Raw genomic sequence first — 11,322 nt, forward strand, 5'->3', positions numbered from 1 at the left:
TAACTCTTTAAAATTGTATTTATCAAAAAAAAAATCCAAATAAAACGTTATATTAAATGTTGTTACTGAGAACCTCCTCCACGAATCAAGCTATTGCAATATTGCATTACATTCTAAAATATATTTTAACATAATTTTCATAATCACAATATCTTTAATTAATAATAATTTGTTTTGCTCTGTGCGTGTCTTGTATTGAATGGAACTCACCGGCCAGCTGCAGGCGCAGCGAGTTAGATATTCGAATTCGCGCTGGAAACATTTAATAGCGAGGGCCGTTTAATCCTTATTTGTTTAAGGATTTAATCCGGGTGGGGGGTAGGTTATCCAACGGAAAATGATATCGGAAAGTCAACAACACTCCATAGTATTACCTTCACATCATAAACTAAGTGAGCTTATTGTCAAGCACTACCATTATTCATATTTACATGCAGGGACGCACGCATTGTTAGCGTTAATAAGAATGAAATACTGGCCAATTATGGGTAAAAACTTGATTAACAAGATTCTGTTTTAGATGTAACCCGAAAACAGAAAAACAACTGATGGCAGACCTACCGGCCGAACGAATAACGGAATGTCCGGAGTGGACTACTTCGGCCCCATTATGATTAAATCAGGTGTTAGCCGTAAGACTCACAGCGTAAAATCTTATATATGTCTATTTATATGTATGGTCTCCAAAGCGATACATTTAGAAATAGTAATGTCTTTGAGCACTGATAGCTTCCTAAGTGCGTTTAAAAGTTTCATTTCGCGAAGAGGGAAACCCAGTAAAATGTTCTCAGATAACGCCACTAATTTTAGGGGAGCGAATAATGAACTAAGGGAAATCTATGAATTATTGGAAAATTCAAATGAAAAAATCGATAAATACTTAGCCAATTTATCTATTCAGTGGAAGTTCATACCAGCAAAGGCTCCGCACTTTGGTGGACTTTGGGAGGCAGGGGTCAAATCAGTAAAATATCATTTGAAAAGGGCTGCAAATACTTCACTATTAACATATGAGGAATTTAGCACAGTATTATGTCAAATTGAATCATGCTTGAATTCCCGTCCCCTCTGTCCGCTGTCCAATGACCCCAAAGACCTAAATCCCCTGACTCCTGGTCACTTTCTCATTGGAACGAGTTTAGCAGCAATCCCGGAGCAGAACTTGCAGAATGTGGCAGTCAATAGACTGAATCATTTCCAAAAATTAAATCAACTAATACAATCCTTTTGGTCGAGGTGGCGCAAAGAATACTTAAAATGGACTGGCAACCACCAAAGGCAGCTGCTACCAGGCCAGATGGTCATTCTGAAGAAAGATAACGAGCCTCCTTGCTTTTGGAGGCTAGGACGAGTGCACGCTGTACACCCAGGACCTGATGGAAGAGTACGGGGAGCTACCATCAACACAGCACATCAATGCGGAGACCACCTACCCAAGACGGACCAGAGAAAATAAAAAGCGACCCGGCAACACCAATACACAGTGTGGTGCTAACAAGCAGAAGAAATATCAGAGAAGCTGGGAAATTTAAAATCAGACTTTATGTGAAAAACAATCAAAAGAAAGAAAAAAAAATAAAGAAAAAATGCAAAATGAATAAAGGTGGTGGAGGTCGTGACCTCTTGTGAAACTATAGTGAGAAATTGGTCTAAGTGAAAAGTCAAGATGAAAATTTAACCAAAAGAAAAGTGAAGAACACTGCAAGTGCCCGTTCAAATTGTTATATAAAATTAGCCATCCTGGAAGGAAGACCTGGCCCAACCATCATTGTATTGTATTCCTAAAATTAAATGTTTTATTATTATAGAAATTATTGATTTGATTCTTTATCTTAACTTTAATTAGAGCTAGTAAAATATGAATTGTTAGTTAATTTAATATGGTGTGAAGTATTTAAAGTTATAAATATTGTCAGTTATCCTTAGTATTATAAGTAATTTTATTAGTATTGTTATTTCTTAGTAATTTTATTTGCGTATTAAAAAAAACTGTATTGCTAATCGTTTTTTTGGAGGGATATATGTTTAAAATTGAATAATGCAGTTTTTATCTAGGACTCACACCTCTCCAAGTAGATAAAATTGAATTGTATGCAACCAAGATAATTAGTTGTAGAAATTATGCATAGATGTCGGTAGGTGCAAACTCCCAAGTGAGATTATAAAGGATCAGTTTTTCATTGTACCGCTCTCTTCTTTCGCTAACGCTTCTAATAGTAAAGACAATCTCCTTGGTCTGTCTTGGGTAGTTTTGGATCTCCTGATATTCACAATGTAATTAGAAACAGAGCAAATAAAAGTCAAGAGTCCTTTTAAAGTTTCTGATGTGTTATCATTTTACAAGTTCCTTCCAATCAAAACTTAACACTAATTATAGTTAGGAATTAGGTGTAAAAAATACTTGTACATTTTCATTAACAGATAGAAATCAGAAAGCAGTATTTTTTAATTGTTTTTTTAGGGAAAGATTACGTAGAGGCCTGTAAAAAACATTTAGATACATTACATTACAAAAAACATTGCATGCATTGAAAAAATTAAAATTAATTCCTACTCCATGAGTATATCTTACCTAATAGTCTAATTGTGTTCGATAATCGATGATGACCGATTTATAATAAATTTTTTTGTATATTTAAATTATGATTGTAACTTATTTTATCGTGCGTTCATTTTGCAATGTATATTTGTTATTATTCTTTGTGTATATCTGTTTGATTTCTTAACATAATAACATAAAATAAACAAATATTTCTTGCGTTATTGTTTCTAGGTATCTAATTATGAATAAAATTATTTGAACTTACACATTCCAGCATGTTTTTATTTTTTTTTTGTGCCACGGAGCGTACCCAGTTTTTATTATCTTTCCTCCCCATTGTATAAAACTAGGAATTAAAAAAAAACGATTACACGTAAACTGATTTTAGTTGAAAAAATTTCACAGAACAGAGCGGCACTAAGATAAAGAACGTCTTCATACCGCCAGCGCTGGGCGGTAGAAGTGAGTCGTTCGCGAACGAGTCGGCTCAGTGAACCGGATCTTTTTGCGGATCCGTAAGATCCGGTTCCCAAATTAGCCGCTCACTCGTTCGCGGATCAGTAGTGACTCACTCGTTCGTGTGAGTCGGTTCACTCGTTCGCCAACGATGAGTCGGTTCACTCGTTCGCGAACGATGAGCCGGTTCACTTGTTCGCGAACGATGAGCCGGTTCACTCGTTCGAGGACGGTGAATATTTTGTGGGGAGTACGTAGTTTGAAAACTTTTGTGGGGAATTATGTTTCTCAGAAAATCTCTAACAACCCCCCCCCCCCATGGATTTCAAATATCCCGTGAGGAGTATGTATTTTGAATTTTTTTGTGGGGAATTGTGTTTTATAGAAATTCTGTAACAACCCCCCCCATGGATTTCGAATAATGAAAGTAGGAATCACGCTCACGCAGAATATTTGTGGGGCAGAATTACTGCAACTGAAAAACGGCGACATTAGGCCAAGATCCGCTGGCAACACAAGCGGATCTTTCAAGTGAACGGGAACTAGTGAACCGGCTCCCTCAACTGAGCCGCTTCGCCCATCTCTACTGGGCGGTAACTAAATACAAAAGCGTGAAACCCCTATGTAGACGGCATAGAAATTATTTTACAATTGCAAATTCAATGTCCACCTCCCCGAAAATCGATCAATATTCGTGTAAAAATAAACAACGCGAAAATGCATATTTTGTTTTATTTTGTGAGGTTCTGGTACATATATGAAAATTTCCTCCAAAAATTGAATAAAAAAATTGAATTTCCCACATTATACAATTAAAAAAGTTACAAAAATGGGTTTGTAAATGGGATATTTTGCACTAGAAATTTTTTCTTCAGGTCTGATGCTTTATTTTTTTCCAAGCTTGTAAAAAGTTTTATCAAAAAAATGATCTTTTGCTGACAAGGCCAAGATGTGTTCTACTTGCAGTATTTAATTAAAGTATCTGTAGTATTTCTAAGCAATCAAATTTTCAAACCAAAAACACCTGATTTTGCATTACTTGGTATTGGATCGCCTTCACTTAAAAATTCTTAAAAATATTTACTACGCTCTAGCCCATTCAATTATACAGTATGGTATCGTTGCATGGGGGGAGAGCTTACAAATCATCAATTTTACCCCTGGAAATCACTCAAAGGCTGTTAATAAAAAAACTATCATAAATCAGACTACCCAACCTCACAACTTTTCCAAGACTTCCAAGAGTTTCCAAGTCCCACCACTAAAAAATACATTTACAAAAAATGCTTCAAATACATAAAGATCTGTATAAGAAGTCACACCATGCCATGGTTCGTGTTGAGAGCAATAGGCAAAATACAATGGGTCGCTTATGCACTCCATTAATGCACACCAGTTTTGCACAAAACTATTACACGTACACTGGAGTGGTGTGGTTTAATCAACTAACGACAGAAATAAGGTTAGAACCGGACTACAATAAATTGAAAAAGAAAATAAACTTCGCTACCTTAAATAATTTAGTGAATTAGAATGACGATGACATCTCACTATATTACTTTATATATTATTATATAAAAAAATTAAAATCTCTTCACTTTATATGTTTCATATATTTTTTTCTTCTATTTTCATATGTAAGTTAAGTTTTTATTTTTTCCCTTTACACAAGAGTTTTTGACTCTTGTAAAGGAAAACATGTTAACTTTTATTTGAAACATTTTCTTACTATGTAAATTTAAATAAATTAAAAAAAATATATATAAATATATATATATACCTTGTGACGAATCAAATTTCATCACAAATAAATTTGAATGTTAAACTGAGTGACTCCCGCAGTGTGCGCCCAAAGACAAAGAAGTGAGAAGTGCGGGGTAGAGCGACAGGTCCTACGAGCTCAGGAACGAGGACAGTCAAGATCAAGGCGGGAGAGAGAGGAGACCGAGACAGGTGTGGTGGTGAAGTACGCATTCCTCGCCGAAGAAGTTACAGTCGAGTTAGAGAAAGTGATTTTCAAGATATGTTATCCTCGGCGACGTAATGCTGGGCGTGAGGCGAAGAAAGCACGGTGACCAGACGCGGCCGGGGGCCTGAGTTGCAGAACTGCAGAAGCAGCCACCTAGGACTTCGGCCTACGCACAGAACCAACTCAGTGACGACAAGGTAGCAACTGTGAACAATGACAATGTGAATAGTTAAGAATCAATCCGAACCATATGACAACTATTTAAGTTGTAGATGTAAGTAGATCAAAGTATAATTTAGATTTAGTACTAAAACTTGACAAACCCAATTAAATTAAACCCCTCCCTTCCGCCATTCCATCCCTATAGGCTAATGTAACCTTTTTCTTACATAAATATTATATATATTCACTAAATAATTAAATACCTAAGTGAAAACCTATTATTGGTTAAATAATTAACACATACTACACCATACCTTGTAATAATTATAACTGTTGGTTTTCCAAATAAAATAAAATCAAATCGAGACTCATGATTAATAGATGTTCTTAATTAAATTCACCTCCCTAGTCCCCACACAAGCGACCCAAATTGATAAGAATTATGAATTATTAAAGAAATATGATTTTGGCGTTGTGTTACTTGAACAGAATCTCTTGGCTTCTATTTATTATCGTTATCCTCTCATGGGGGCTCTTTATACCTTTCGCAAATCTAATTCATCATGCTGCAGGTGTGTCCTATACTATAAGTTACATTATATAAAAGCCGAAAGGCGTTATTAATAAATATAAATAAATAAATCGAAGAGATTTATATCTGGTAAATGTGATGCGCTTTATTTAAATATGGTTTGAAGTGGTTTTACATAGCTCAATAAGTGTGTATTATTTATTCAATAGGTTCAATTAATTATTAAAAAAATTTTTTTTAATAATAACACGTACAGGCGCTTTCAATTATTTGCTGGGCAGTTAACTTGGTCGGTCTTGATGAGGAAACCACGGCTGATATTATTCCTGTCCAGAACTGAATAGGCATTATTCATCACTTCAAGTGGAGCGCTGCGACTTCTTGTCAGAAGCCAAACGAATTCTGAAAGAAGAAAAGTGTTTTAGTTTATTGATTGCAATATCTCATATGTTAGGTCAAAATCTATTTACTCTCTGCGTAATTCACCCGACCCACCAGTGATTTATTTTTATAATTTGTTATATGTCATTTAAGAATCATCAAAATTACTTTCACATTCTCAGAATTGACAAAATTACTCTTGCTTGACTTGTTTTATGAAAGGATAGAAGGGACACCGCATACAATTCATTTTCTTGGCTAAAACACAAACCACATTTGCTTCGGTTTCAACCGGATTTTTGACAAAGTATTTTCACACTTTTTTTGGACTATCACCAAAAGTTAAATCATTACTTCGAGTCCTTAAAATAAGGCTCTTCACGTATTTTTAGAACAGTAAATAAAATCTTACTTGTATGGAAAATTCCAAAGCCATTACATGCATATACAACGGCATACGAGGTGTAGTCGGTATCCAGAACCCAATATGGTGCCGGAATCTGGAGCGGGACGGAGGGAAACACGACCTCCAGGCGAGCTTCTAGGGGAACGGCGCCAGCCGCTGTCTTGGCGGTGCCTTCAATGGTTGTAGGCGCCCCGGTACTGTAAATACGAATATTGAGTGACTTATGGCTGGGTATCAAGAACCCAATACGGTGCCGGAATCTGCAGCGGGAAGGAGTCGAACTACCTCCAGGCGACATTCTAGGGGAACGGCAACAGCCGCTGTCTTGGCGGTGCCTTCAATGGTTGTAGGCGCCCCGGTACTGTAAATACGAATATTGAGTGACTTATGGCTGGGTATCAAGAACCCAATACGGTGCCGAAATCTGCAGCGGGAAGGAGTGGAACTACCTCTAGGCGAGATTCTAGGGGAACGGCGACAGCCGCTGTCTTGGCGGTGCCTTCAATGGTTGTAGGGGTCCCGGTACTGTAAATACGAATATTGAGTGACGTATGAATTGGGTATCAAGAACCCAATATGCTATCAAAATCTGCATGGGTATGAACACGACCTTCGGCAAGCCTCGACGGAAGCGATGCCGTCTGCTTTCTTCGGGCTGAATTCAATGGTTGTACGGGGTCGTCGCTGTTAATGCAAATACTGAGAGATGTTTAGTTGGGAATCTGCATGGTGACGGAGGAGAACACAACCTCCAGGGGAACCTCGAAGGGAGTGGCGCCACCTGTTGTCTTGGTTGTAGGGGCCCCGGTACTGTTAATACGATTATGTTGTGAAGTTTGGGTATCAATAACCCAGTCCAACAACGTAAGCGGAGTTTTCGGGGAAATGGAAGGCGAGCATCGAGATGAGTGACTGGTATTCGTATTGGAATATGTAACCATTGTAACCATGTAAAGAACTGTAGGCTAGTAAATTTCAACGTGTTTTATTTTCGTTGAATAATGAAGTGTACAACTCACATGATGTGCAACTGTTTGTTCGAGACACCAATGACCCCATTGCCGGCATCGCTGTATGTTGCTGTAACGCATTTACCACCAAACTGGAAAATCGCGAAATATTTTTCTTGCTCATACCATTTTCCAAGGTACTGAAAAAATAATTCGTATTTAAATTATTAAAATAAAAACTACAGTATACATCATTTAGTTAATTATTTCTATGATAGTGGTCATGTTGTTTCGACATTTAACAATGTTTGAGTTTTAGGATCGAAGCTATTTAGATATTCGCACTTTCATCAGAAATTTTCAACTGTGAAGGCGATGCGAATCTTGTTGTCGTGTTGGAGTGTAAAAGTGCAGTGGAACTTTTCCTTTTTGTTAAAGATTACATATTGAAAATAAATTTTACTAAAGTTATTAGATATGGTTAATACTTCCTTTAAAAGATATATACAACTGTTCGACGCCCGAGGAAGACATGGCACGACCAAGTGAATCAGATACTTGAGTCGGGCCATGTCAAGAGTCAGAACAATAGAAGAGTATGTATGAGACGATGTATGAATGTGAATGTGGCAAGGAGTGTGTGCCAAAACCGAGTTGTTTGGCGGGACGTTCTCTCTGCCTACCCCTGCGGGGAAACGGCCTGATGGTTAGTTAGTTACAACGGTTTGGCTCTTTATACTTACCCGCGTAGGGTCAAAATTTTGCATCGGCGTAATGCTGGCATCGCAGTATCCAAAGAAAGGAATCTGGGCCTGGCAGTTTACTGCAAGCGCCAGTAACAGAAATCCGATGTAGAACATTTTATCTGTAAAAGTGGGGGACATCATTTATTTACAAGAACTCAAAAAATGCTTTGCAAGTATTACCAAGTATTAAATAAGTATTTCGTAAACAAGCCAAATGTGACAAAAAAAATTGTAAAGTTTTTATGGAATATTGCATAATATGAAATATACATGTATTACATATCAACCCTCATTTGTTAACCTCTCGTGCTGAAGAGTCATTTGCACAAAATAACTTGTCAGCTGTTTCGGACATCAATATTAAATTCTGGTTTAAAAATAATCAAAAAAAATAGTATGATTTGAGATTCTCACTGCCAACTGTATAAAAGTAATTTATTTTGGGGTATTGTGCCGTGTTGAACCCAATATAACCCAAAAATAAATTACTATTAAAAATATATATTTATAGCGTTCTTTTACCTTTTACGATAAACGACGAGAACAAAAGGCATAGCCGCTTCTATCGAGTTTTTCGAGTAATGTTTCTCTTATTAGATTCATTTCCAATACAGATTTGAACACATTAACAGAATTGGTTTGTTGTAACGCAAAATATTAAAAAAAGTATAAGTCATCACTAGCATGCGAGGAAATTTAAAAAAGTGGGTGTGTCAAGCCTACGCAAGACAGAAGTGAAACTTCTAGTTTCAGCTGATGCTTGGCGTGGCGCAGTTCGCTGGTGTCTGAGAGAGAGGAAAGAAGAGAAGAGAGAGAACGTTCGTGAGCGGCTCCCCCACCTCAACAAGGTTTCACTTCAAAAATGCCACAGCCGAGAATCGAACCTCGCTTAACTGATTGAAAGCCAACCACGCTGAGCACCAACTGTAAGCAAAGCCGCATAAATTGATTATATTATGTAGGTTCTGAAAATATGAGAGCTTGTTATGTTTTATAATGTTACCTACATCACACCCAAAATATAATATATTTTTAAAAATAATGTACAATGTACAGAAATAGAATCCCACACAAGATCGCGTAGTGCGCTCTAGCGAACGGATATTTTATCAGAGGGAGATAGTTTTAATTTTTTTTTCTGTAAATTATTACATATTATCAAAATAAATAAATTAATTAAATAAATGTAATACAATTATCATAATATACGGATTAGATAATAATTTTAATCCAACACAATAACGCAAAGCGCGCTCTAGCGGAGTAATGTTTTATCACAGTGAGATAAGTGTTTTTATTATTTTGCAATATTATTTTCTTTTAAAAAATGTTCTGACCTACTAAAAAATAAGATATTGAATGAAAAAGGCGTTAAAAACAAAAAAATAATGTGCGATGGCCGAGAATCGAACTCGGATCAACTGCTTGGAAGGCAACTATGCTGACCATTACACCACCAACGCCAGTTGTCGGGATGAGCTAAGAAGCATTTATATGTTACTTCAAAACTTTGACTAGATCAAATGAACTTTAATCGGTGGTGGGGGTACCCGCATTTTCGTTTCGGTCATGAGTCGGTTTTACTCCGGTCCTCGAAATTGCATGACGCGCGTAAAGAAGTTTCACTTCAAAAATATAATCCACGAGCGCGATTTTTATTTCGTAACAAGAAGTTCGGGTGGCTTTCTCGTAGCGAATTCCGTTTCTTGGTTTTCAATCAACAAATCAGTATTCAACTTGAAAATCAATCGCGCTCCTCGAACATAAGCTCACTGAATATTATAATAAAATGAACCACAAGTATTAAGTTGAAGTGTGAACGTTTAGTTTGCGTGGATCTGCATCTCTCAGTCAACCGGTGCACTGCGCAATGCGCACTGCCGCAATGCAATGGCATAACACCAAAACCTGTCACATCACAGCCTCCGGAACTGGCTAGTGGAGATTCGCGAACTCGTGCGCCGCCGCGGCCGCCGGGTTGCTTTCAGGGACGAAGGATCCAGTTTTATAATCTTAGTTACTTAGTGTTGCACAAACTTATAATTCTTTTTCAAAATGTGTTTCCTCAAATTCACAGTTTACATAAAGCACAAGTGTTTTTTTTTCTTGTTCGCTATTCGATATTTAGATATTTCTACCTTTTTTGTTTTTATCGGATAGAAGAGGATAATAAGAAAAAATGCTTGTGATATTCAAGGGATGTGAATACTGTTTAAGCGGTCAACTCCATAGTCGGGTGTTGAGAACAATCCCAAATTTATAAACTAACTAAAATAAACTCAAGTTCTTTTCTAAATCATGCGGTAATGTTTGTAATTGAAATTTTATTGTTTTTAAAATCAATTTTTATTTTCATTAGCAAAGTTCTAGCTGAATACAATATGTTTTCGATATTTTTAAACTCATATTTTATTTACAGAGGTTCTTTGAGGAGATTGAGTGTCGATTTCATGCAAATCTTTTTCCTTACAAGTAACTTCAAAGACAATTGTCTCAAGGAGGTAAAATAATGACCATCACTCTACATCTTGCATCTGGCAATGGATTATCATGGACCCGAAAATAAATGCGTTACACTATAAAATGAGTAAAGTATTAAAATTGAATGAACAAACTGGCCGCAACAAGTTTGCCTCGAAACGTGTGAGTGAGTGAGTACGTTCTGCGTCTGGATGTTTATTATGACAAGATAATAACATTAGGTAGATATATAATATTTCACCAAACGCTATTTTTGTTTTACATTATAATACTGTATTACATGTATAAATTGTATATTTTTATTATAAAAAATACAAATATAAATAATCAAAAAGAAAAATGAAATGTTTATTTTACCTTTGCAAGAAGTGTCGCCGTGGAGAATTATTCTTCAACTTGTTTCTTTAGAAGGTTTCGGTGAACTGCGTTGGCTTTGCGAAGCGCGACTATAATATTATAGTCGTTATCTTGTTTGATTAGATGGCAATATGCTTCAATGCCAAATTTTTAACCGAAAAAACATTTGTTTAAACATGTTTAAAAACATATTATTAAAATAAATGCTAATCGCGATACCAAAAATAAAAAATAATCTTCGAAAAGATATCAGAATGTTAATTACGTATTCTTGTAACAGAATATTATTTTCGTATACGTAAGTAATATTAATTCGGGTACGCACAAAAACGCCATTTCC

At 36.3% G+C, this 11,322-nt stretch overlaps 1 protein-coding gene across 4 annotated transcripts; it reads right to left on the reverse strand.

Moving 5' to 3' along the window:
* Positions 1–3,714: 3,714 nt before the first annotated feature.
* On the reverse strand, positions 3,715–11,122 carry LOC149424786 (apolipoprotein D-like). Of its 4 annotated transcripts, XM_089647000.1 has the most exons (6): positions 10,983–11,122; positions 8,142–8,263; positions 7,468–7,598; positions 6,455–6,645; positions 5,916–6,063; positions 3,715–5,171 (listed from the first exon to the last, which is right to left on the reverse strand). In XM_089647000.1, the coding sequence occupies exons 2-5, from the start codon at positions 8,256–8,258 to the stop codon at positions 5,924–5,926; spliced, it is 579 nt and encodes a 192-aa protein (XP_089503126.1). In that variant the 5' UTR covers positions 8,259–8,263; positions 10,983–11,122; the 3' UTR covers positions 3,715–5,171; positions 5,916–5,923. The 4 variants fall into 4 exon arrangements, with proteins under 4 accessions (XP_089503126.1, XP_089503118.1, XP_089503134.1 ...); XM_089646992.1 differs by lacking the exon at positions 3,715–5,171 and having other exon boundaries at positions 5,781–6,063; XM_089647008.1 differs by lacking the exons at positions 3,715–5,171; positions 5,916–6,063; positions 6,455–6,645 and adding an exon at positions 6,653–6,809.
* Between the last annotated feature and the right edge of the window lie 200 nt (positions 11,123–11,322).

The sequence above is a fragment of the Hesperophylax consimilis genome, chromosome 3 (assembly GCF_061612785.1).
Source record: "Hesperophylax consimilis isolate HC1 chromosome 3, BYU_Hcon_1.0, whole genome shotgun sequence".
NCBI lineage: Eukaryota > Metazoa > Arthropoda > Insecta > Trichoptera > Limnephilidae > Hesperophylax > Hesperophylax consimilis.